Source organism: Hyla sarda, chromosome 8, assembly GCF_029499605.1.
Source record: "Hyla sarda isolate aHylSar1 chromosome 8, aHylSar1.hap1, whole genome shotgun sequence".
Classification (NCBI taxonomy): Eukaryota; Metazoa; Chordata; class Amphibia; order Anura; family Hylidae; genus Hyla; species Hyla sarda.
Genome location: NC_079196.1, coordinates 137,989,205 through 138,017,147, shown reverse-complemented (window position 1 = coordinate 138,017,147; position 27,943 = coordinate 137,989,205). Strand labels below are relative to the sequence as shown.

The 27,943-nt window shown below is 42.9% G+C and overlaps 1 protein-coding gene across 5 annotated transcripts in view; it reads right to left on the bottom strand.

The window, feature by feature from the left end:
• Positions 1-27,943, bottom strand: part of PGAP1 (post-GPI attachment to proteins inositol deacylase 1) — a 1,221,194-nt gene that overhangs the window by 125,064 nt on the left and 1,068,187 nt on the right. For all 5 annotated transcript variants that reach the window (XM_056536018.1, XM_056536017.1, XM_056536020.1 and 2 more), the window contains one exon: positions 26,705-26,755. In XM_056536018.1, the coding sequence (XP_056391993.1) occupies positions 26,705-26,755 (51 nt within the window). The remainder of the gene's footprint in view (positions 1-26,704; positions 26,756-27,943) is intronic.

The following is a 27,943-nucleotide window of genomic DNA, read 5'->3' as shown; positions in this document are numbered from 1 at the left end:
TTCCCTTCCTGATACCTCATTAATCAGGCCACAGGTGGAGCATTCTGCAGAGATAGCAAGGGAAATACACCCTTTCCTTGCCACACTGCCACATATCCCCCCCCCCCTCTGCTCAGACCACCGGGAAGGAGCACTTGTATTCAAAAGGCAGAGTCCAACTGCCTTTCCTTTTCCTTGAACAACTACTTTTCCTTTCCACCACGACCCAGTCTTCTATCACAGTGACCTCTTTTTAAGGACTCTGCTTTCTTATTAGCCCTTTCTTTAGGGACACCGACTTTCACAGGCTCATTTTTAGGCTGAGAACTCTTGGCTCCTTTAGCCAGTTTTTCACCTGCACCTTCAGATGTGTCACTGACTTTACTTGCAGCTTCTGCAGTTATCTCTGGTTTAACTTCTACCTCAGAGAACTTCTCTGCCTCAGAATTTTCACCATGCAATGTCAATATCTCTGCAGCTTCAGAGGACTTCCCATATGGTTTCTTCTCATGGTCTTCAGACTCTATTGTTTCGTGCATCCATTGTTCAGACTCCGCCTTTTTTAGAGAAAGCATCCCTGTCTCCAGTAGCTTTTGCCCCACAAGCAGTTTTTCTTCTTTTACACGGACGGCTGTGGCTTTGGCCTCAGTTTCCATCTGAGACACTTTTAACCTCTCGTTAGCCACTTCTTCTATAACTTGGTCACGGCTTTCTTTTAGGACCTTCATGTCCCCTTCCAGCTTTAAACATTTCTGCTGCTCACTCTTGAGCTTAGCAGAGTTCTTCTTCTCACTTTCCAGCAATTCTGTCAAGTTTTTGACGGTATCCTCCAGGGACAGCAGTTGTTCTCTCATCTGCTCATTGTCTTTATTCAGTTGCGCCATCTTGGACACTTTCTGCTCATAGACGTTTAGCTGAGCCTCTTGTTCTGAGAGCTGAGTACCCAGTGAATCCAAGGCAGCTGCGCGAGACTTAATATGCGTTTCGTTCTGCGCCTCCAGGCTCTGCACCTTATGAGCCATTACCACTTTCTCCTTCTCCAGCTCTTCCATGGCTACCAACCTAGCCTTGTGATCACTTTGTAGAGCCAGATATGCCCCACACAGAACATTCACTTCTTCATCCTTGAATGAGATCTGCTTGGCCAGAATCTCCAATTCTCACTCCTTGCTGGTCATAAGACCCTGGGAGTGGGACAGTTCCTCCTGCAGAGCCGCAAACTCACTTTTGTGAAGCTCCACATCTTTCTGCAGCTGAAGCGTCGCTTCCTGCTCTTTATTCATGTCTGCAAGCGTTTTTTCTTTCTCCTCTGTCAGGTGATGAACTACTTTAGCAGAAACCATCTGTAAGGTTTCTTCAAGGTTCTGGATCTGCTCCCTTTTTTTTACCAAGACCAGCACGTTTTTTCCGAGATCTCTTACTTACCGCGGTCTCCTTACTCTCGCTGCTGGACCTTGTGACATTCTCTTGTCCTCTGACAGTCACCTGTGCTTGGCCTGTCTCTTCCTTCAAGCCAACTCGTTCAGACTCTTTTCCACCTTTAGGAGTAGTCTCCCCCTTTTCAAGGGTCTTGGCCACTTGGGCTTCAGGGTAGTTCCTGGACAGTCTCTCTGGACTGTCTCTCTGCTCACTGGCAGACTTCTCTTTCACTTCAACACTGTCTCTCTGCTGCCCAGCAGAAAGGTCTAGGGCTCCTGGGTCTGCAACAACATCTGGTCCAGTGGTTCGACCTTCCTGGTCACGATCCATCTCTGGTCCAGACATCACATCTCCTTCACTCAGGACTCTGTCTGTGACAGTAAGTGCAGCACCCAGCTCCGCATGTACTCTCTTCAGTACTTCTGCATTTTCCACAGACATCTCTGTAGCTTCTTTTCCAGTCACCTCTTCCAGATGACCGCGCAACTCTAGCCCCACCTTGGGCTCATCTTCAGCTGGCGGATGGAACCCATGTTCCTGTACCTGATCCGTTTCTGGTTTCACTGAAGATTCTGTTTCAGTCAGAGGCACACTTGTCACTTGAGTCACTGGATCCTCTTGGACTTGACTCACGGTCTCGTAAGATCTTTGGATCCAGTTCATAATGAACTTTTTGGGCATCTCCTCCAATGAATCCAAACACCAAGTTTCCCCAGTGTGTCTTGGGCCATGCCTCATGCATAGCAATCTTTTCAAACTCTGCAAAGCTTGCTTCCTCTTGCGCTGCAGCAGTCTGCAACAAAGCACTTATCAGGACATCCATCTTGCAACACTTCAAACCTTGCAAACACAGTACAGTCCTCTGCCAAAATGTCAGCCGCTTGCCAACAAAATTTTTCCGTTGCCCCTAGCAACGCCTTTATACACAGTCTCAAAACGTAATCTGCACTCTGCAGGTGGCCCGTCCACCTGTCTCCTTACTTGAGAAAGAGCGCCCACTCGCTTGATGCGATCTGTTGCCCCTAGCAACAACTTCCCCACAGGCGCAGTCCTGCTCTTGTACTCCACAGCTGGGCTCGTCCCCCTGTCTCCTCTCTGAGAAAGAGTACACCCTTGCACCATGCACGGTAGTTTTCTCTTGGCAACAACTTCACTGCAACTCAACCACTGGTTGCTCCTAGCAACGTGTTTGCCCGCATCCGACACCAATTGTAAGGATTTCTCCTTGGGGATTAGCTCCGGGATCGTCCTGGACACTGCCACGGGACACGTTTCCACTCAATAAACTCGCAGACAAAGGTTATTCATGCACGCCTGGCACCTTGCCAGCTTTATTTAGACAGGTTGCAGGTAAAACAAAACATAACTCAGGAACAAACCAAAGTCCTAGACCGTCTGGTCACTGACTACACATATCAGCATGCCCTGACTACTATCTGGTGAGCTACCCTCAGCCAGCATAAAACATGTGCCCCTGCAACCTGTTACTAACAGTTCACACCACTTCTTCACTTCTTGGATCGCTCACAGTTCGCTGTGTGTTTCCTCAACAGGGTCCGTGTGTCTCCCCCTACAGCAATGTGCTGTTACCCAGGGAGAGCCCCAACTATTCTCTTACTTTTCCTTTTAAACACACTTTCCCTTCCTGATACCTCATTAATCAGGCCACAGGTGGAGCATTCTGCAGAGATAGCAAGGGAAATACACCCTTTCCTTGCCACACTGCCACAATATATATATATATATATATATATATATATATATATATATATCAGACTGTATATTTTTTTTAGGCTATATTTCTATATTTTTGACTGTGCGGTTTAATTAACAATATATTTTTACAGTTCGGACATTTACGCACGCGGCAATACCATATATGTTTATTTTTAATTACATAGTTTTTTTTTTATTGGAAAAGGGCGGTGATTCAAACTTTTATTACCTTTTTTTATAACTTTATTTTTGCAGTGTTATAGCTCCCATAGAGGGCTATAAGACTGCACACACTGATCTTTTACCCTGATCCCTGCAAAGCCATAGCTTTGCATGGATAAGCGTAATAGGGGGTTGATTGCTCAAGCCTGTAGCTCAGGTTTGGAGCAATAAACCGCTGATCGGACGCGACGGAGCAAGGTAACGGGGCCTCTTCTCGCGTCCTAGCTGATTGGGACATTGCGATTTTATCGCGATAGTCCCGATCAGCCCGACTGAGCTGCCGGGAAGCTTTTACTTTTGTTTACAAAATTGATCGCCGCGTCTGAAGGGTTAATAGCACACGGCACAACAATCTGTGCCGTGCACTATTAGCCCAGGGTCCCGGCTATCATTAGGACTGACCCGGTGTGATGCGGGGTCACGGCGTGACCCCGTTTTAAACACCAGGACCGGGAGCAGGGCGTACAGGTACGCCCTGCATCCTTAAGAGGTTAATGGTAATGATGCTAATTGTTTAAGCAATAGCACCCCCTAGCGAATGGGTAGTTGACATTACACCGACAGGAAAGGCATTATGGGTGATATGCTCAATGCATTTTGGGTAGTATAGTGATTACCATATCTACACATCCAACCTACATTCATTGGAGAATTCCAATTTAGGAGGGTGTGTCTAACTAATTAAAAAGTCTGGTAAACCAGATGTTAGGGACTGTACTGGAGACTGTACTATTGGGAACACTCCTAGGGAAGACAGACAAAGACAGAGAGGTCTTCCACTGAAAGAGGTCCACAAGACGGAAGCCATGAAAGCAATATGAGATCCTAGCAACACTTACTGATCAGACCAATGGCTATCCATGACGACGAGATGGACCATTTAGTGAGCCGAAGCGAGGTTCTTACATATACTTGGTAAGAGACACAAAAATGGTATTCCATTTAATTAAGACCAATTTGGATAATGTGGATGGAATTATACCATTTAGATTGGCGAATAAATTAATAAAATAAAATAATTAATGATCTTCATATTGAGATTATAGTTTTAGGATATGTGAGACTTCATTCTACCTGCAGAAGAATCAGGACTCATAATCTATCAAAGCATTAAATAATTGCTTATCCATATTGATAGAATTCCTACTCGCCAAACTAAGTGTTATAAGTATATTTCCCACACAGGAAACTTCTTTCAAGTTCTTCCTCCTAAAATATAGTCTAGCAAGATCATAAAACTCTATTTGTCTTAATGTCTTACCAAGATCATGTATAGAAAATAGTCCAGAATGGGGTGGAATTATATCATAGTTCTTCCATGTATATATCCTTAGATGGATTTGCTCATTCTTGGAGTCATGTGATTTGTAGTTGGTTAGAAGGGAGCATTGAGTGTATTTAGCATTCCATATTGATATGTCAATAATTAGATATTGCCAATCTTAATATCATGAGGTTCCTCTGGATAGAGTGATATGTAACCTTTTTCTTACATGATATTCCTAATGTAGTAGCTTTTGTTTCATTGTAACAAGTTACTTACTACTCACATGTATTGTTCTACTATATGTAGTCAATTAACAAGCTTGTAACGTTTACTAATATATATAATTGATATTAATTTGCATATGTCATTGTGTGTATTTCTCATTTATGTTTATAACCAATAAATCTGCATACTTTTATAATACCTGTGTATTATTGTATATTGCAAAACCACATCCATAAGCGTTAATGTCATCCCACCATAAAAAGAACTTGTTGATATCTGAGGATATAGTCGGACTCAGATGTGAATTGTATTGATTGGCTTTGTCTACAATTCACCAGGTCATAATTTTGATATTTTTAATACTTTTCAAAATTTTTCATAATAAAAATTTTTTATGACCATAATTCATAATTGAGTTATTACCACACTACAGCAAGTATCTATGAAAATTTACCACTAACATAAAGTAGAATATGTCACGAAAAAATCAGAATCAGTATGATGGGTAAAAGCATCCCAGAGTTATTAATGCATTAAGTGACACAGGTCAGATTTGCAAAAAATGGCCTTGAGTCCTTAAAGGGGTATTCCAGGCCAAAACTTTTTTTTATATATCAACTGGCTCCGGAAAGTTAAACAGATTTGTAAATTATTTCTATTAAAAAATCTTAATCCTTCCAATAGTTATTAGCTTCTGAAGTTGAGTTGTTGTTTTTTGTCTAACTGCTCTCTGATTACTATATCTTCCCATCATGCACAGCTCCCGGGACGTGACATAGTTACATAGTTACATAGTTAGTACTGTCGAAAAAAGACATATGTCCATCAAGTTCAACCAGGGACATTATCACTGAGCAGTTAGACAGAAAACTTCAGAAGCTAATAACTGTTGGAAGGATTAAGATTTTTTAATAGAAGTAATTTACAAATCTGTTTAACTTTTCGGAGCCAGTTGACATGTATAAAAAAAGGTTTTGCCTGGAATACCCCTTTAACCCCTTAAGGACTCAGCCCATTTTGGCCTTAAGGACAATTAAATTTTAACGTTTTCGTTTTTTCCTCCTCGCCTTCTAAAAATCATAATCTTTTATATTTTCATCGCCAGATTAATATGAGGGCTTGTTTTTTGCATGACCAGTTGTCCTTTGTAATGACATCACTCATTATATCATAAAATGTATGGCGCAACCAAAAAACACTATTTTTGTGGGAAAATTAAAAAGAAAAACGCAATTTTGCTAATTTTGGAAGGTTTCGTTTTCATGCCGTACAATTTATGGTAAAAATGACGTGTGTTCTTTATTCTGAGGGTCAATACGATTAAAATGATACCCATTATTACATACTTTTATATTATTGTTGTGCTTAAAAAAAATCACAAACTTTTTAAACCAAATTAGTACGTTTATAATCCCTTTATTTTGATGACCTATAACTTTTTAATTTTTCCGTATAAGCGGCGGTATGAGGGCTCATTTTTTGCGCCATGATCTGTACTTTTTTTTTATACCACATTTGCATATAAAAAACTTTTAATAAATTTTTTTAGAATTTTTTAAAATAAAATGTATTAAAAAAGTCCCCCCCCCCCCATGTCGGCGATCGTCGCAAATCGCAGGTCAATTCAGACCTGCGATTTGCGGCTCTTCCGGGTCAATCGGGTCTCTGGTGACCCAGAAAAAAAGCGTGAATGGGGCTGTCCGAGACAGCCCCATTCACCCTTACCCAGAAGGAGTGAAGTGGCACAGGTGCCGGCTCACGATCACGTGATTGATCGGCCGGAACGACCGACCAATCACGGACCTGGGCAGCGATCGGCGCCGGCGGGGGTCTCCTACCTTCCCCTGGTCCGGCAGGGAAGGATCGGTGGCGGTGGTCCCGGCGGCAGGAGAGGTGGCAGCAGCGGCGATGGTCCCAGCGGTGCAGGTGGCAGGAGACAGCAGGAGGTTAGGCCTGTTCACCTCCTGCTGTTGCTTAGCAACAACTCGCAGCATGCACAACCAAAGGGCATGCTGGGAGTTGTAGTTTTGCAACAGCAGGCGTTCTAACTACAACTCCCAGCATGCCATTTGGTAGTCTGTGCATGCTGGGGGGTGTAGTTATGCAACAACTGGAGGCACATTTTGTGTGTATTCAGCTGTTTCATAACTACAACTCCCAGCATGCACAGACTACCAAAGGGTATTCTGTAAGTTGTAGCAGTGTGCCTCCAGCTGTTGCAAACCTACAACTCTCAGCATGCCCTTTGACTGTCAATGCATGCTGACTGTTGCAGTTTTGCAACAGCTGGAGAAACATTGGCTGTGAAACAGTTTTTGTTACCTAACTCAGAGTTTTGCAACCAGTGTGCCTCCAGATGTTGCAAAACCACAACTCCCAGCATGCACTGAGACACTGTACATGCTGGGAGTTCTAGTTTTGCAACAGCTGGAGGCACACTGATTGCAAAACACTGAGTTAAGTAACAAACTCTGTGTTTCGCAACCAATGTGCCTCCAGCTGTTGCATAACCCCATTCACCCAGGGGTCATGTATGGTATGACTCCCCCCCCCCTTGTAAATTGGGGTACATTCACACAGGCGGGTTTACAGCAAGTTATCTGCTGCTAGTTTGAGATGCGGCAAATTTTCCGCAGAAGCTCAAACTCCCAGCAAGAAACTCATTATAAACCTCTGCCCGTTTGAATGTACCATAAACACACTACACTGCACCTGCACCAAATAAAAAGTAAAACACTACATATTCTCATACCCCTACACAGTCCCCCCCCCCCCATGAAAAAAAAAAAAACGTCTTGTACGGCACTGTTTCCAAAACGGAGCCTCCAGCTGTTGAAAAACAACAACTCCCAGTATTGCCGGACAGCCACTGACTGTCCAGGCATGCTGGGAGTTTTGCACAAGCTGGAGACACCCTGTTTGGGAAACACTGCCGTAGGGTATTTTTGTGGTGGATTAAAATCCCCAATTTAGGCCTCAAATGCTAATGGCGCTCTCTCACTTCAGAGCCCTGTTGTATTTCAAGGAAACAGTTTAGGGCCACATATACGTAACTCCGTACTCGGAAGAAATTGCGTTACATATTTTGTGGGGCTTTTTCTCCTTTTACATCTTATGAAAAGGTAAAGTTGGGGTCTACACCAGCATGTTAGTTTAAAAAGCAGTAAAAAAGTAGTAAAAGGAAAAAAATAATAATTTGTAACACAATTTCTCCTGAGTACAGAACGACCCCCTATGTGGGCGTAAAGTGCTCTGCGGGGATACGACATGGCTCAGGAGTGAGAGCGTGCCATGTACATTTGAGGTCTAAATTGGTGATTTGAACAGGGGTGGCTGATTTTACAGCGGTTCTGACAAACGCAAAACAACAAATACCCAGATGCGACCCCATTTTGGAAACTACACCCCTCAAGGAATGTAACAAGGGGTATAGTGAGCCTTAACACCCCACAGGTGTTTGACAAATTTTCGTTAAAGTTGGATGTGAAAATTTAAAAAATAATGTTTTTTTCACTAAAATGCTGGTGTTACCCTACATTTTTCATTTTCACAAGGGAGAATAGGAAAAAAAAAGCCCCTCAAAATTTGTAACCCCATTTCTTCTGAGTAAGAACATACCCCATATGTGGATGTAAAGTGCTCTGTGGGTGAACTACAATGCTCAAAAAGCGCCATTGGGCTTTTGGCAAGAGAATGTGTCCAAAATTGAAGGCCATGTGTGCTTACAAAGCCCCCATAGTGCCAGAACAATGGACCCCCCCCCCACATGTGACCCCATTTTGGAAACTACACCCCTCAAGGAATGTAATAAGGGGTACAGTGAGCATTTACACACAACAGTTGTCTGTGAAAATGAACAATCCAATCCACTGTTCCAAAGATCTGTCAAACGGCAGTGGGGTGTAAATACTCACTGCACCCCTTATTAAATTCTGTGAGGAGTGTAGTTTCCAAAATGGGGTCACATGTGGGGGGGGGGGTTCACTGTTCTGGCACCACAGGGGATTTGTAAACGCACAAGGCCTCCCACTTCTATTCCAATCAAATTCTCTCACCAAAATCTCAATGGCGCTCCTTCTCTTCTGAGCATTGTAGTTCGCCCGCAGAGCCCTTTACATCCACATATGGGGTATTTCCATATTCAGAAGAAATGGGGTTACAAATCTTGGGAGGCTTTTTCTCCAATTACCCCTTGTGAAAATGAAAAATTTGGGGTAACACCAGCATTGTAGAGAAAAAAAATCAAATTTTTCATTTTCACGTCCAACTTTAGCGGAAATTTGTCTATCACCTGTGGGGTATTAAAGCTCACTATACCCCTTGTTACATTCCTTGAGGGGTGTTGTTTCCAAAATAGTATACCTTGAGTTTTTTTTTTTCTTTTGCTGTTCTGGCACCGTAGGGGCTGCCTAAATGCGACACGCCCCCTAAAAACATTTCAGCAAAATTAGCTTTCCAAAAGCCAAATGTGACTCCTCCTCTTCTGAGCATTGTAGTTCACCCGCAGTGCACTTGACGTCCACACATGTGGTATTTCCATACTCAGAAGAGATGGGGTTACATATTTGGGGGGGGGGCATTTTCTCCTATTACCCCTTGTAAAAATTAAAAATTTTGGGGAAAACCAGCATTTTAGTGAAAAAAATTATTCATTTACACATCCGATTTTAACGAAAAGTCGTCAAACACCTGTGGGGTGTTTAGGCTCAGCGGACCCCTTGTTACGTTCCTTGAGGGGTGTAATTTCCAAAATAGTATGCCATGTTGTTACATGCCTACCAAAAGCCATTTCAGAAAAGCTCACTCTCCAAAATCCCATTGTCACTCATTCCCTTCTGAGCCTTCTAGTGCAACCACAGACTTTTTCTCCTTTTACCCCTTGTAAAAATTCAAAAACTGGGTCTACAAGAACATGCAAGTGTAAAAAATAAAGATTTTGAATTTTCTCCTTCACCTTGCTACTATTCCTGTGAAACACCTAAAGCAGTGGTTCTTAACCTTGTTTGAGGTACTGAACCCCACCAGTTTCATATGCGCATTCACTGAACCCCTCTTAACCCCTTAACCCCTTAAGGACCAGGCCATTTTATACCTTAAGGACCGAAGCGTTTTTTGCAATTCTGACCACTGTCACTTTAAACATTAATAACTCTGGAATGCTTTTAGTTATCATTCTGATTTCGAGATTGTTTTTTCGTGACATATTCTACTTTAACTTAGTGGTAAAATTTTATGGTAACTTGCATCCTTTCTTGGTGAAAAATCCCAAAATTTGATGAAAAAAATGAAAATTTTGCATTTTTCTAACTTTGAAGCTCTCTGCTTGTAAGGAAAATGGATATTCAAAATATATTTTTTTTGGGTTCACATATACAATATGTCTACTTTATGTTTGCATCATAAAATTTATGAGTTTTTACTTTTGGAAGACACCAGAGGGCTTCAAAGTTCAGCAGCAATTTTGAAATTTTTTACAAAATTTTCAAACTCACTATTTTTCAGGGACCAGTTCAGTTTTGAAGTGGATTTGAAGGGTCTTCATATTAGAAATACTCTATAAAAGACCCCATTATAAAAACTACACCCCCCAAAGTATTCAAAATGACATTCAGTAAGTGTATTAACCCTTTAGGTGTTTCACAGGAATAGCAGCAAAGTGAAGGAGAAAATTCAAAATCTTCATTTTTTACACTCGCATGTTCTTGTAGACCCAATTTTTGAATTTTTGCAAGGGGTAAAAAGGAGAAAATTTTTACTTGTATTTGAAACCCAATTTCTCTCGAGTAAGCACATACCTCATATGTCTATGTTAATTGTTTGGCGGGCGCAGTAGAGGGCTCAGAAGGGAAGGAGCGACAAATGGTTTTTGGGGGGCATGCCGCATTTAGGAAGCCCCTATGGTGCTTGGTTTCCCAAACTTTTTACATTTTTAAAAAGGGTAATAGCAGAAAATACCCCCCCAAAATTTGAAGCCCAATTTCTCCCGATACAGAAAACACCTCGCATGGGGGTAAAAAGTGCTCTGCTGGCGCACTACAGGTCTCAGAAGAGAAGGAGTCACATTTGGCTTTTTGAAAGCAAATTTTGCTCTGGGGGCATGCCGCATTTAGGAAGCCCCTATGGTGCTTGGTTTCCCAAAAATTTTACATTTTTAAAAAGGGTAATAGCGGAAAATACCCCCCAAAATTTGAAACCCAATTTCTCCCGATTCAGAAAACACCCCATATGGGGGTGAAAAGCGCTCTGCTGGCGCACTACAGGTCTCAGAAGAGAAGGAGTAACATTTGGCTTTTTGAAAGCAAATTTTGCTCTGGGGGCATGCCGCATTTAGGAAGCCCCTATGGTGCCAGAACAGCAAAAAAAAAACACATGGCATACCATTTTGGAAACTAGACCCCTCGGGGAACGTAACAAGGGGTAATGTGAACCTTAATACCCTACAGGTGTTTCACGACTTTTGCATATGTAAAAAAATATATATATTTTTTTACCTAAAATGCTTGGTTTTCCAAAATTTTTTCAATTTTAAAAAGGGTAATAGCAGAAAATACCCCCCAAAATTTGAAGCCCAATTTCTCCCGATTCAGAAAACACCCCATATGGGGGTGAAAAGTGCTCTGCTGGCGCACTACAGGTCTCAGAAGAGAAGGAGTCACATTTGGCTTTTTGAAAGCTAATTTTGCTCTGGGGGCATGCCGCATTTAGGAAGCCCCTATGGTGCCAGGACAGCAAAAAAAAAACACATGGCATACCATTTTGGAAACTAGACCCCTCGGGGAACGTAACAAGGGGTAATTTGAACCTTAATACCCTACAGGTGTTTCACGGCTTTTGCATATGTAAAAAAAATATATTTTTTTTACCTAAAATGCTTGTTTTCTCAAAAATTTTACATTTTTTAAAAGGGTAATAGCAGAAAATACCCCTCAAAATTTGTTAGGCAATTTCTCCCGAGTACGGCGATACCCCATGTGTGACCCTAAACTGTTGCCTTGAAATACGACAGGGCTCCAAAGTGAGAGCGCCATGCGCATTTGAGGCCTAAATTAGGGACTTGCATAGGGGTGGACATAGTGGTATTCTACGCCAGTGATTCCCAAACAGGGTGCCTCCAGCTGTTGTAAAACTCCCAGCATGCCTAGACAGTCAACGGCTCTATGGCAATACTGGGAGTAGTTGTTTTGCAACAGCTGGAGGCTCCGTTTTGGAAACAGTGGCGTACCAGACGTTTTTCATTTTTATTGGGGAGGGGGGTTGTATAGGGGGATGTGTATATGTAGTGTTTTTTACTTTTTATTTTATTTTGTGTTAGTGTAGTGTTTTTAGGGTACAGTCACACGGGCGGGGGTTCACAGTAGTTTCTCGCTGGCAGTTTGAGCTGCGGCAGAAAATTTTACGCAGCTCAAACTTGCAGCCGTATACTTACTGTAATCCTCCGCCCATGTGAGTGTACCCTGTACGTTCACATTGGGGGGGAGGGGGGACATCCAGCTGTTGCAAAACTACAACTCCCAGCATGTACGGTCTATCAGTGGATGCTGGGAGTTGTAGTTTTGCAACCGCTGGAGGCTCTGTTTTGGAAACAGTGGCGTACCAGACGTTTTTCATTTTTATTGGGGAGGGGGGCTGTGTAGGGGTATGTGTATGTGTAGTGTTTTTTACTTTTTATTTTGTTGTGTGTTAGTGTAGTGTAGTGTTTTTAGGGTACAGTCGCACGGGCGGGGGTTCACAGTAGTTTCTCGCTGGCAGTTTGAGCTGCGGCAGAAATTTTGCCGCACCTCAAACTTGCAGCCGGATACTTACTGTAATCCGCCCATGTGAGTGTACCCTGTACATTCACATTGGGGGGGGGGGGAACATCCAGCTGTTGCAAAACTACAACTACCAGCATGTACGGTCTATCAGTGCATGCTGGGAGTTGTAGTTTTGCAACAGCTGGAGGCACACTGGTTGTGAAACACCGAGTTTGGTAACAAACTCAGTGTTTTGCAACCAGTGTGCCTTCAGCTGTTGCAAAAGCTACAACCCCCAGCATGTACGGACAGCGGAAGGGCATGCTGGGTGTTGTAGTTATGCAACAGCTGGAGGCATACTACTTTGGCTGGGGATGCTGGGGATTGTAGTTATGCAACAGCTGGAGACACACTGGTTTGCTACTTAACTCAGTGTGCCTTCAGCTGTTGCAAAACTACAACTCTCAGCAGTCACCGATAGCCAACGGGCATGCTGGGAGTTGTAGTTATGCAACCACCAGATGCACCACTACAACTCCCAGCATGCACTTTAGCTGATTGTGCAAGCTGGGAGTTGTAGTTATACAACAGCTGAAGGTACACTTTTCCATAGAAAGAATGTGCCTCCAGCTGTTGCAAAACTACAAGTCCCAGCATGCCCATAAGGGAATGCTGGGAGTTGTGGTGGTCTGCCTCCTGCTGTTGCATAACTACAGCTCCCAGCATGCCCTTTTTGCATGCTGGGAGCTGTTGCTAAGCAACAGCAGGAGGCTGTCACTCACCTCCAACGATCCTCGCTGCACAGGTCAGTCCCTAGTCGTCGTCGCCGCCGCCGCTGCTGCTCCTGGGGCCCCGATCCCAACAGGGACGCCGGGGATCGGGGTCCCCAGCACCTGGGGTGCACGTCCCGCACCCGCTCACGTGGAGCGGGTGGAGCGGGTTGCGGGAGTGACACCCGCAGCAGGCGTCCTGGTCGGCCGGCCGACGAATCAGGACGATCGTGAGGTGGCACCAGTGCCACCTCACCCCTGCTGGCTCTGGCAGCCAATAATTCCGGGTCACCGGGTCACTGGAGACCCGATTGACCCGGAATCCGCCGCAGATCGCTGGACTGAATTGTCCAGCGATCTGCGGCCATCGCCGACATGGGGGGTCATAATGACCCCCCTGGGCGATATGCCCCGATGCCTGCTGAACGATTTCAGCAGGCATCGGGCACCGGCTCTGCTCCAGATGGTTGCGGGGGGCCGGTAAAACACATGACGTTCTCATACGTCATGTGTCCTTAAGGACTCGGAAATGGAGACGTATGAGAACGTCATGTGTCCTTAAGGGGTTAAGGACCAAGAGTTTTTTCCGTTTTTGCATTTTCATTTTTTCCTCCTTGCCTTTAAAAAATGATAACTCTTTAAATATTGCACCTAAAAATCCATATGATGGCTTATTTTTTGCGCCACCAATTCTACTTTGTAATGACGTCAGTCATTTTGCCCAAAAATCTACGGCGAAACAGAAAATAAAATCATTGTGAGACAAAATTGAAAAAAAGTTTTGTAACTTTTGGGGTCTTCCGTTTCTACGTAGTGCATTTTTCGGTAAAAATGACACCTTCTTTTTATTCTATAGGTCCATACGATTAAAATGATACCCTACATAACTACATGCAGGAAAATTAATACGTTTAAAACTGTCATCTTCTGACCCCTATAACTTTTTAACTTTTGCGCGTATGGGGCGGTATGAGGGCTCATTTTTTGCGCCGTGATCTTAAGTTTTTAGCGGTACCATTTTTGCATTGATAGGACTTATTGATCGCATATAGGGACCTATAACACTGCACACACTGATCTTTTACATTGATCACTGGTTTCTCATAGGAAACCAGTGATCGATGATTCTGCTGCTTGAATGCTCATGCCTGGATCTCAGGCACTGAGCAGTCATTCGGCGATCGGACAGCGAGGAGGCAGGTAGGGACCCTCCTGCTGTCCTGTAAGCTGTTCGGGAAGCCGTGATTTCGCCGCGGCTATCCCGAACAGCCCACTGAGCTAACCGGCATACTTTCACTTTAGATGCGGCGTTCAACTTTGAACGCCGCGTCTAAAGGGTTAATAGCGTGCGGCACCGCGATCAATGCCGCTCGCTATTAGCCACGGGTCCCAGCCGTTGTTAGAGGCCGGGCCATGCTGTGGCCCCGCGTTATAGACCGGGAGTGGACACATGACGTTCCAGTACGTCATGTGTCCTTAAGGAGTTCATTGGAAAAATAAAATATGATTTTTTCAAATTCAAAACATAGGTATATATTTAAGTATATATTTATACATAGGTGCACAAAATAAACAAAACCATTAAGAACTAAGAACAAAATCATCAACATGATTTTCACACAAACATAATGAATATTTACTGCAAATCAGTGTGACTTCTGCTGTTGTCTTTCAGAGACCAGTTCAGAAATGCACGGCTTTACCTTGGCAAGTGCCACTCATGTCATTTTCGCAACAATGGCAGAGTTCCCCCCCCCCATTAGGCAGGCAGAGTTCCCCCACATTAGGTAGGCCAGTGGTATTCAACCTGCGGACCTTCAGATGTTGCAAAACTACAACACCCAGCATGCCTGGACAGCCAACGGCTGTCAGGGCATGCTGGGAGTTGTAGCTTTGCAACATCTTGAGGTCCACAGGTTGAAGACCACTGATGTAGGCAGTGTTCTCCCCCACAGACATACAGCCTCCAGCCATATACAGTGTATGGCTGGAGGCTGTATGCCTGTGTACTTCCCACTTCAGTGCTCCGACCACCGCTCCGGCTATAGCAGTAGGTCTCGGGACCGGTGGTCAGAGCACCGAAGATGACGTGCCTCTGGTCACTTACCAAGCTGGCCAGCGTGCACGTCTTCCTCCTTCTCTATCCTCCGGTCCTCGGCGCCTTCGTTGCGATGGGTGCACGCATGGGACATCAGTGATGTCCCGGCGGCCCTGCGTTTTTCAACTAAACGCGGGGCCGCAGGGAGTGAATAGTGATGTGGGGAATTGCCCCGTCGCTACAGGACGGGCAAACACCGGCTCTGCTCGGGGCCCGGGGCCAGCTCGGGACCCCAAGTAATTGTTTGGTTTGCCTGTCCTGTTGCGACCTCCTCCGCCGAACTCCTGGGACTGACTCACCGAACCCCTGGGGTTCGATCGAACCCAGGTTAAGAACCACTGACCTAAAGGGTTAACACACTTCCTGAATGTCATTTTGAATACTTTGGGGGTGCAGTTTCTATAATGGGGTCATTTATGGGGTATTTCTAATATTAAGACCCCTCAAATCCACTTCAAAACTGAACTGGTCCCTGAAAAACTGATTTAGAAAATTTTGTGAAAAATCCCTGCTGAATTTGAAGCCCTCTGATGTCTTCCAAAAGTAAAAACTTGTCAACTTTATGATGCAAACATAAAATAGACATATTGTATTTGTGAATCAAAATATAATTTATTTGGAATATCTATTTTCCTTACAGACAGAGTTTCAAAGTTAGAAAAATGCAACATTTTTAAAATTTTCATGAAATTTGGGGATTTTTAACCAAGAAAGGGTGCAAGTAACAACGAAAATTTACCACTATGTTAAAGGAGAATATGTCACGAAAAAACAATCTCGGAATCAGAATAATCGGTAAAAGCATCCCAGAGTTATTAATGCATAAAGTGATAGTGATCAGAATTGCAAAAAAGGGCTTCAGTCCTTAAAGGAGTACTCTGATTTAAAAATGTATACCCCCCAAATGTTCCCCTTGGCTGTACCTCTCTGCGCATGTACTTATTTCTGAAATCGGTCCAGCCATTCTCCCGCTGCGGGGCAACGTATTTTCTGCCACTTCCTGGTTATGGTGGTGTGGAGGATGACGTAAAAATCGTCATCCCCCATGCTGCCTTGCTACAATTTCCTGTCCCTCCGTGCCTCCCTCCTCCTCAACCCCTCCCCTCTCTCTTACCTAATAATTTTTATAAAAACGCCCCCCGCTGCCGCCCATACCCCTAAACACACCCCTTTCATCTTTGTCTCCCTCCCCGTCCACTCCCCTGCACCAATGAAAGGGAGCTCCACCGCTGCACTCGGCTCCCAGCGTAGATGTAGCTATATGCTAAAAAAAAGTTACTAAGTCGTTTGTAGAATATCCCTGTTAGTTACGCCAGCGTAACTATCAGGGATATCATTGGCCTACAATTATCACGTCCGGTCCCAGCGAGATTGTATGTGCGCACGCGCGGCTGGATCGCGCTGATAGGCGTGGGTATCCTACAGCTATCCCATGTCCGGTCCCAAGGAGATGGTATGTGCGCACGCGCGGCCGAATCACGCTGATTGGCGGAGGATATTCTGACGCGTTTGCACAGCCCAGCCAATGACGGCTGTGCAAACGAAGACTATATGAATATGCAAAGGATGGGAGTGACTGGATCGCGGTGAGGGGGGCAGGCTTAGAGAGGAGAAGACTGAGAGCGGTGACGTTTCGTTACAAAGATGGCCTCAGTCGGGGAAAGAAATTCATAATTCTGGCAGACAGGCTGTACTTCCGGATATCGTAAAAGTCAAGGATGCGTGCAAGTGAGACTACTGAGGTAATTGACTTTATTATATAACTTCGTGCTAGCTGTGCAATGCCATAAAATAACTTTTCTCCAGAGTACTTCTTTAAGGTGAAAAAGGGCTGAGTCCTTAAGGGGTTAAAGGGGTACTCCCATGGAAAACTTTTTTTTTTCAATCAACTGGTGCCAGAAAGTTAAAAAGATTTGTAAATTACTTCTATTAAAAAATCTTAATCCTTCCAGTACTTTTTAGGGGCTATATACTAGAGAAGAAATGCTTTTATTTTTGGATTTCTCAGATGTCACGACCACAGTGCTCTCTGCGGTCGAGACATCAGAGAAATCCAAAAAGAAAAGCATTTCTTCTGTAGTATACAGCCCCTAAAAAGTACTGGAAGGATTAAGATTTTTTTTATAGAAGTAATTTATAAATCTGTTTAACTTTCTGGACCAGTTTATTTAAAAAAAAAAGTTTTCCACAGGAGTACACCTTTAAGGGGTTAAAGGATTCAGCGAATAAAAAGTCCCCAGGAGTGGATGGCATTACTAGTGAGGTTTACAAGCAGTTTTCACCAGCACTTTTGCCTGGCGGTTCTATTGACCTATTTACTAAGGCTGTGACGAATGAAGTGAAGTTGATTTTATATAAAATAAATTACTAAAAATTTGACATAAAAAGAAATCTTATAGCTATAAATCCGCTCTTGCTGGTGGATACAGGTGGTTTCTAAAAAAGCACCCACTATAGGACAATTAGTTTCTCCTAGTCTTTTTAAATCGAAACAGACCGATTCCCGAACATGGCTTACTAACACGGGCACTTACAAATGTGGCCATGCAATATATACTTGTTGTACAGGGTGGGCCATTTATATGGATACACCTTAATAAAATGGGAATGGTTGGTGATATTAACTTCCTGAAGTGGGCGAGTGGGCTTGTACTTTTTGATCAAAAATGTATACTAACAACCTGTTAGTTTTTGATATTATGCTGAGAAGCAATCAGATCATTATACAAGATTGTAGATGTGCACCATGTCTGTTTTTCTACCCGAATTCACACTGTGATTTCTATCCCCTTTTTTTTTTTTTTTGAACATGTTGTCTGCACTCTTCCCCACCCCCTCAGCCCAACCCTATATAAGTAGTAGTTAGCTACACATGGGTCATTTCTTTCCTAGCAGCCTCCCAGTCTGACTGGGAGAGCATGGTAAGTGAGCCATTACACCTTGTTCACACTGGTGTGGTGCTGTGCGGTGTCCGTTACTGCCGTGGCGCCGTGTCTGCGGGGGGGGGGGGGGGGTGCGGCCCATAGACTGGTTTGAGTGGCATTGGGGCCGCTCTGCCGGTGGGTCGTTCCCCCCCTGTGGGCATTGGTGTCGCGGCGGTGGTGGTCGCCGCTCGGTGCTGCGCCATTTTATGCTAGGGACGTTAGGGACCCACTCTAAATAGGTGGCCTTGACGTGGCGAGTGGGCTTGTACTTTTTGATCAAAAATGTATACAAACAACCTGTTAGTTTTTGATATTATGCTGAGAAGCAATCAGATCATTATACAAGATTGTAGATGTGCACCATGTCTGTTTTTCTACCCGAATTCACATGATATTAACTTCCTGTTTGTGGCACATTAGTATATGTGAGGGGGGGGGGGGACTTTTCAAGATGGGTGGTGACCATGGCAGCCATTGTGAAGTTGGCCATTTTGAATCCAACTTTTGTTTTTCCAATAGGAAGAGGGTCATGTGACACATCAAACTTATTGGGAATTTCACAAGAAAAACAATGATGTGCTTGGTTTTAACATAACTTTATTCTTTCATGAGTTATTTACAAGTTTCTGACCACTTATAAAATGTGTTCAATGTGCTGCCCATTGTGTTGGATTTTCAATGCAACCCTCTTCTCCCACTCTTCACACACTGATAGCAACACTGCAGGAGAAATGCTAGCACAGGCTTCCAGTATCCGTAGTTGCAGGTGCTACACATCTCTTATCTTCACAGCATAGACAATTGTCTTCAGATGACCCCAAAGATAAAAGTCTAAGAGGGTCAGATTGGGAGACCTTGGGGGCCATTCAACTGGTCCATGACAACCAATCCACTTTCCAGGAAACTTCATCTAGGAATGCTCGGACCTGAGACCCATAATGTTGTGGTGCACCATCTTGCTGGAAAAACTCAGGGAATGTGCCAGCTTCAGTGCAGAAAGAGGGAAACACATCATCATGTAGCAATTTCGTATATCCAGTGGCCTTGAGGTTTCCATTGATGAAGAATGGCCCCACTATCTTTGTACCCCATTTACCCACCCATAACATTAATTTTTGTGTTCCAACAGTCCTAGAGGGATCTATCCAATGTGGGTTAGTGTCAGACCAACAGCGGTGGTTTTGTTTGTTAACTTCACCATTCACATAAAATTTTGCCTCATCACTGAACAAAATCTTCTGAGTAAACTGAGGGTCCTGTTCCAATTTTTGTTTTGCCCATTCTGCAGCACCTGAAACTACGGATACTGGAAGCCTGTGCTAGCATTTCTCCTGCGGTGTTGCTATCAGTGTGTGAAGAGTGGGAGAAGAGGGTTCCATTGACAATCCAACACAATGGGCAGCACATTTAACACAATTTTATAAGTGGTCAGAAACTTGTAAATAACTCATGAAAGAATAAAGTTACATTAAAACCAAGCACATCATTGTTTTTCTTGTGAAATTCCCAATAAGTTTGATGTGTCACATGACCCCCTTCCTATTGAAAAAACAAAAGTTGGATTCAAAATTGCCGAAATTCAAAATGGCCACCATGGTCACCACCCATCTTGAAAAGTTTCCCCCCTCACATATACTAATGTGCCTCAAACAGGAAGTTAATATAACCAACCATTCCAATTTTATTAACCTCTTAAGGACCCAGGACGTATGGGTACGTCCTGGGTCCCGGTCCTGCGATATAACGCGGGGTCACACTGTGACCCCGCATCATATCGCGGCGTGCCCGGCGTCATAGTGAAGCCGGGACCTGCCTCTAATAGCGCGCAGCACTTATCACGGTGCCACGCTATTAACCCTTTAGCCGTGCGCTCAAAGCTGAGCCGCGCGGCTAAAAACGAAAATAAAAGTGCCCGGCCTGCTCAGGGAGCTGTTCGGGATTGCCGCGGTATAATCGCGGCATCCCGAACAGCTGTAGCACAGGAGGAGGTCTTCTTGCCTTATCCTGCGCTGTCCGATCGCCGAATGAATGCTTCAAGCCTGAGATCCAGGCTTGAGCATTCAATCGCCGAAAACACTGATATGGAGATGGATCAATCAGTGTAAAAGATCAGTTAATGCAATGCTATAGCCCCCTATAGGAGCTATAATATTGCATAAGAAAGTGTAAAAAAATCATTAATTTCAATTATCCCTTCCCCTAATAAAAGTTTGAATCACCCGGCATTTCCAAGAATAAAAAAAACAGTGTAAATAAAAATAAACATATGTGGTATCGCTGCGTGCAGAAATGTCTGAATTATAAAAATATACCGCTTTTTAAACCGCACATTCAATGGCGTACGCGCAAAAAAATTCCAAAGTCCAAAATAGCGCATTTTTGATCATTTTTTATACCACAAAAAAGTTAATAAAAAGTGATCAAAAAGGCTGATCAGAACAAATATGGTATCGCTAAAAACTTCAGATCACGGTGCAAAAAATGAGCCCTCATAGCACCCTGAACACCGAAAAATAAAAAAGTTATAGGGGTCAGAATGACATTTTAAACGTACACATTTTCCTGCATGTATTCATGTTTTTTTTCTGAAGTGATACAAAAACAAACCTATACAAGTAGGGTATCATTTTAACCGTATGGACCTACAAAATAAAGATAAGGTGTCATTTTTACCGAAAAATGTACTGCGTAAAAACGGAAGCCCCCAAAACTTATAAAATAGTGTTTTTTCATCAATTTTGTCGCCGATTGATTTTTTTTCACCGTAGATTTTTGGGTAAAATGACTAATGTCATTACAAAGTAGAATTAGTGACGCAAAAAATAAGCCATCATATAGAATTTTAGGTGAAAATTTTAAAGAGTTATGATTTTTTTTTAAGTTAAGGAGGAAAAATTGAAAATGAAAAAACAGAAAAAGCCCGGGTCCTTAAGGGGTTAAGGTGCATCCATACAAATGGCCACCCCTGTAGTATTATGTCTATATCGAAATAATTTTCCTCAATATCTAGAGGAAAGACATATACTAATAAGCAGTTCATCAATTGCAACACATCATATGTTATATATTTGATCACATGTTGGGAATGCAAGGTCCAATATGTGGGATGCACCACGTGCCCTTTAAAAAACAGAATCAGGAGACATTTGTCTGATGCTAAACATTCCAATTCCCGGCATGTCTCCATGGTCAGCCAACATTGCACTGACTAACATGGTGGCAACCATGCTAGCTTAATCCTGCAGGGTATAGAAAGAGTAGGAATTCCAAAAGAGGAGGGGACCATAGGCAGAAATTACTTGACAGGGAAGTCTTTTGGATTATGCAGTTAGACTGTAAATACCCTGTTGGGTTGAACAAAAGACAGGATGTCATATTGCACTATTGATAGGTCTTAAAACTATGTATCTATGATATGTGTTTTTTATAATTATACATTTTGGTATATTATGGTCTATCAATGTTTCTATGTACTTTTGTTTTGTCTGTCTGTAATGGAGACACATGTTGGGGGAGTGAATCTCCTAAGCAAAGTAAAGTTGCACTCATGTGAAATTGGTTCCTCCCCTATAAACAAATTAAAAAAATAATGACCTCCAGACCAGTGGATAGTAGGGCGCTGAGGGACCAGGCAACAGTTGAAGCAATCAGCATTATTCCCAACATGCAACGCGTTTCGCGCTAGTGCGCTTCATTAGGCATATGCCTGATGAAGCGCACTAGCGTGAAACGCGTTGCACGTTGGGAATAAAGCTGATTGCCTCAACTGTTGCCTGGTCCCTCAGCGCCCTACTAGCCACTGGTCTGGAGGTCGTTGGTTTTTTAATTGCTTTTATTGTGGAGTGGCAGCAGAGGGATTTGCTTCATGCTATCATCCAAGTTGTGCTGGCATTTGCACAACTTACATTGGTAAGCGCTTTATCATTATTAGCGTTCCCACATGTTATTTATTGCAGCATGGAGCGCTCCTTTTTGTCTTTTTTGTAGTACGTTTGGGCCTCCCCTATAAGGGTACTCCAATCTAAGAATACCGTGTCAGTATGAGTAAGATCGCTTAGACGATTGAAACGCGGCACTGCTGTCCTGTGCCTGTGTGTTGCTGTACCGAATAAATCTTCCTGCAATTGGGCTACAATGCTGGATATTTCTTCTGCTTCTACATGCCCATACAGCATTGTCCATGCTGATCCGTGTCGTGGATAAGTCTACAAGGGGGTGAGCTGGATCAACTCTAGCTACAGTGGGGGAGATTTATCAAAACCTGTGCAGAGGAAAAGTTGCCCAGTTGCCCATAGCAACCAATCAGATCGCTTCTTTCATTTTGCAGAGGCCTTGTTAAAAATGAAAATAGAAATCTGATTGGTTGCCATGGGCAACTGGGTAACTTTTCCTCTGCACAGGTTTTGATAAATCTCCCCCAGTGTTATTACCTATAGGAGTAAGGGGACAGTAGGAGATTTTATTAAAAAAGAAAGAAACAAACGACAGACTGAAAAGAATTGGTTTGCTAAAGGTTTACCGCAAGGTAACTTCCCCTGTTGCCAATGTTCTTTTAGCTAGCTCAATTCTGGTTTAAAGTATATCCAATTAGGAGTTATTCATCATAATGTTAAGATTTCTTCACTTGTAGATCATCATTTGTAGTTTATGTATTGTTCTGTCTGTATGGATTCTACTATGTGTGAAGACAAAGCGTAAATTATTTGTTAGAATAAGGGAGCATTTGTATTTCGTTCATACAGGTAAACTCCTGGATTGATAGCCCATATGGTGGAATCCCACGGAGGGACACATTTATTCTCTTATTTGCCGCCATTGAAAAGGTTAATCTTTCGAGATTTGCACTTAATATTATTGCAGGCTGAGGCAAAGTGGATATTACGTCTCAATGCTTTGGGCCTGAATGAACAATTTGAGCTAATTTTTGTAAATAGTTTTATTTAGTTTGTGTCTTTTTTTCTGTGCTTATTTGATATTTACTGACGTCATGCACATGTGATAGAATGGACGGTTTATGCTGACGTGAGAGGGTCATTTGAATTTCCGCCTACTTTTATACACCTGGAGCAATGATGTCAGGTAAGGGCCAGTTAAAGCACGACTGCTGTGCGAAACATGTGGTGCCCTTTTTAGTCGCCGGTCTGTCGTTTTGTCCCCGCATGCCCTGAATGTGAATGTACTGAATAAAGCCTAAGAAGGGAGAGAAGAGAGGTGTGCCGCTTTCCTTTCTACATTGATTTTCTTTAAATTGGGATAAGTCAGTCCTTATGCCCCTTGATCCGCTCCCTCAGATCCCTCAGATTGAAGAGCAGTGCATACCATTGGTTACTAGCTTTACGTACTTGGGTATATTCAGGGACTCTATAGTGACAAGGACTGTTCCCCAGGACTGGCACATGGCAAATGTGGTGCCAATATTTAAGAAGGGGTCAAAAGGTGACCCTTGGAATTATAGACCTGTTAGTTTAACCTCGGTTGTATGTAAATTGTTTGAGGGTTTCCTAAGAGATGCTATTTTGGAATATCTTGATGAAAATAAATGTATGACTCCATATCAGCATGGATTTATGAGGGATTGATCCTGTCAAACTATCCTGATCAGCTTTTATGAGGAGGTGAGCTCCAGACTGGACCAGGGGCAATCGCTGGATGTCGTATATCTGAATTTTTCCAAAGCATTTCATACGGTTCCACATAAAAGGTTGGTGCAATGAGAAGTTTTGGGCTGGGGGAGAAAGTGTGTAAGTGGGTAAGTAACTGGCTCAATGATAGGAAACAGAGGGTGGTTATTAATGGTACTTATTCTTTTTGGGTGACTGTTACTAGTGGGGTACCACAGGGGTCCATCTTGGGTCCAGTCCTATTTAATATATTAATTAATGACCTTGCAGAGGGGTTGAATAGTAAAGTATCAATCTTTGCAGGTGACACTAAACTCTGTAAAGCGGTAAACACTATAGAGGACAGTGCACTGTTACAAATGGATCTGGATAGGTTGGAGGTTTGGGCTGCGAAGTGGCAGATGAGGTTCAACACTGATAAATGTAAGGTAATGCACATTGGGAGGAAAAATCCGGGCTGGGATTATGTATTAAATGGGAGAACACTTGGGACGACTGACATGGAAAAGGACTTAGGAGTCTTAGTTAACAGTAAATTTAGCTGTAGTGACCAGTGTCGGACAGCTACTGCCAAGGCTAATAAAATCAATGGGTGCATCAATAGGGGCATAGATGCCCACGACAAGGAAATAATTCTACCGCTGTATAAATCACTAGTCAGACCACACATAGAATACTGTGTACAGTACTGGGCACCAGTGTACAAGAAAGATATAGTGGAGCTGGAGAGGGTTCAAAGACGGGCAACCAGAGTAGTACGGGGAATGGGAGGACTGCAGTACCCAGAAAGATTATCAGAATTAGGGTTATTTAGTTTAGAAAAAAGAAGGCTTAGGTGAGACCTAATAACTATGTATAAATATATCAGGGGACAGAACAGAGATCTCTCCCATGATCTATTTATACCCAGGACTGTATCAATAACAAGGGGGCATCCTCTACGTCTAGAGAAAAGAAGGTTCCTACACCAGCACAGACAGGGGTTCTTCACTGTAAGAGCAGTGAGACTGTGGAATTCTCTCCCGGAGGAGGTGGTCATGGTGAACTCTGTAATAGAGTTCAAAAAGGGGCTGGATGCATTTTTGGAGAGTAATAACATTACTGGTTATGTATACTAGATTTATAGGGACAGAAGGTTGATCCAGGGATTTATTCTGACAGCCATATTTGGAGTCGGGAAGGAATTTTTACCTCTAGTATGAGGGTTTTTTGCCTTCCTCTGGATCAACTCAACTCAATGGGGACTTATTAGGGTTATAGGTTGAACTTGATGGACTATGAACTATGTTACTATATGAACTATGTTACAGGTGACCCCTCTATCCATGATTTTATTCCTACCAATATGCTACCTGTACTGAGTCAGAGTTCCCAAAAAGTGTTTGTGTGGCGCAAATTACCTCTGTCGGTGGTAGGCCATGCTAATCTAGCTAAAATGGATTTGATGCCCCAGTTGCTGTACATTCTGCAGAACTTGCCAGTGTGGATAACGATGGCACACTTTTAGAGGATACAACACCTCTTTAGACAGCTTGTATGGGTAAGGCTTCTGGTGGACTGGCCCTTTCAAACCCTTGGTTACACTATTTAGCCTTCCAACTACACCAACTGAGAGGGTGGGCGAGGATAGTGACTCTGGGCCCCACAGGGAAATTATTCATGGCTTAACATGGGGGACCTATACCGAAACATAGCCCGGAAATTGGTGCCTTTACTAGGCCACCGGATGCCTCACCCAATACCTGGTTGCTGTGCATGGTCTGGGGACATCCTAGATGTATGCTCTGGATGTCGAGTTGTACAAAATTTACACCCTTCTAGCACAACCCTGGTCTGTCTGTCTGAAAAGTTGTGTAAGCGGTGTATTTAGGACCTATGGGGATCTCCAGGCCTTGTTCAAGCTGCCTCGTTCCTCCTTCTATAGATATTTACAACTACGTGATGTGGATGAGGTGCAGGGTAGATCAAGGTTGCTGGAGATCCATTCTAATGCTGTGTTAGACTTACTGGTTGCTAATTCTAAATCTGCTGGGGTTATTTCATAGCTTTATCAAGAACTTCTACGATCTTCCTTGTGAGCTTCTGCACCCCAGTCTAGCCAAAGTCAAATCAGCTGCAGTTGTAGGGTGGGAACTAGCTACTAACATCTTGCTTTGCTACCTCTCTGTAGTTCACCTTCAAGAGTAGCAGCATTATGGAGGACATTATAGGGCAGTAAAAGCTATGAATCCAGCACAGGGGTAAGACGGTAAGCCAGCAGTGTCTATTTTGTTTCTATATCTTTCAGCGCACTTCCTCCTTATTCCCCTCCCTGTTTATAGACTTTTTTATGCAGTGTTACCTGATTTCTAAGAAAGGAACCTTATAAATGTAGAAGGAAGCATTTTCTTTTATGTATTACAGAGTTTCTTATATTTGCTTATACTCTTCAATTTATTCAAAGCTGATTGTAATGTTACACTTTAAACCTGAACACCGGAGTACCCCTTTAAAGCATGTACATTTATGGAGCTTGGCTTTGGAACTTTTGCACAAGGGCTGTACTGCACATGGCATCAAAGTGTTCCAAAACCAGGATAAAAATTCTCTGTTTTTGCCCATTGTACTGTATATTGCTGCTGATGGCACAGGACGTATAGCAGAGTGCAGAATTGTTAATGTACAACGGGTGTGTGATCAGTGATATGTAGAACACAGTTATATTTCTCACAGTGGTTAAATGATACTTACTTTGGTTTTAGAACTTGAGAGGCTCCACAGATTAGCCTGCAACTTTACCACCTGTAAAAAAAAAGAAAAAAAAAACAAGGATATTTTACAATACACAGTTTATGTAAAATTTATGAAAAATTTAAAACTGGTATACCTTTTTTATTGGTCTAACAATATTTTGTGAAGACAAACTTTCTGATTTCTGAGCAAGAAAACACACAGGTTACATCGCACACAATATGCAGGGGTTGAAACAACAGATGTGGAGAATTCACACTAAGTTAGGCTATAAATTGTACAGCTATAGGACGATAGACTACATAGATAAGGAGAGGGTGGAAATGGGAGCAGAGCTGAGAATGGTCATTAACCCCGTCATTTCCGTCTTTGCACTTTCGATTTTTCTTCCTTACCTTTTTAAAAATCATAATCCTTAAAATATTGCACCTATAGAGACATATGATGGCTTGTTTTTTGCACCACCAACTCTTCTTTGTATTGAAATCAGTCATTTTACCCAAAAATCTAATGCGAAACAAAAAAATATTTGTGGGACAAATTGGTTTTTATTGGTAACATATTTGTTTTGATCGGACTTTTTGATCACTTTTTATTCATTTTTTTATGGTATAAAAAGTGACCAAAAATATGCTATTTTGGACTTTGGAATTTTTTTTAAATGTAGGCCATTGACCATGCGGTTTAATTAACAATATATTTTTATAGTTCGGACATTTACGCACGCGGCAATACCCCGTATATATTTATATTTATTGACATAATTTTTTTTTATTGGGAAAAGAGGGGTCGGGACTATGCGGGTATGATGCAAACTCAGCTCCTGATCTCGCTTCATAACCCTGCTGTGCCGCAGCGCCATTTATAAACGTCATTCTGTGGCAAGGGGTTAAGCAGGACATGGGGAGATTCAAAAGACAATCAAGCTATAGGACCATAGACTTTATAGATAATGATGAGAAAAGGGAGAAGGGAGCAGCGGTGAGAATGGTGTTACAGCTGGACATGGGGAGATACAGAAGAGAAGCCAATACAGCACAGGTTATAGGAAGTTTTGATAATGGGCTAAGAAGCTCAAATCCATATTAAGTCCTCTGTTCTTTTAATCACAAAAAAGTATCATTTTGGCTTCAAATGTTTTTTGAAGTTTCCTTTCAGAATCTTGCATGGAGTGACCTGTTTGAGTGAAATGGTGTCCAACTGGGTGAAATAGTCCTTTTCTTTATGGATGTTGATAGA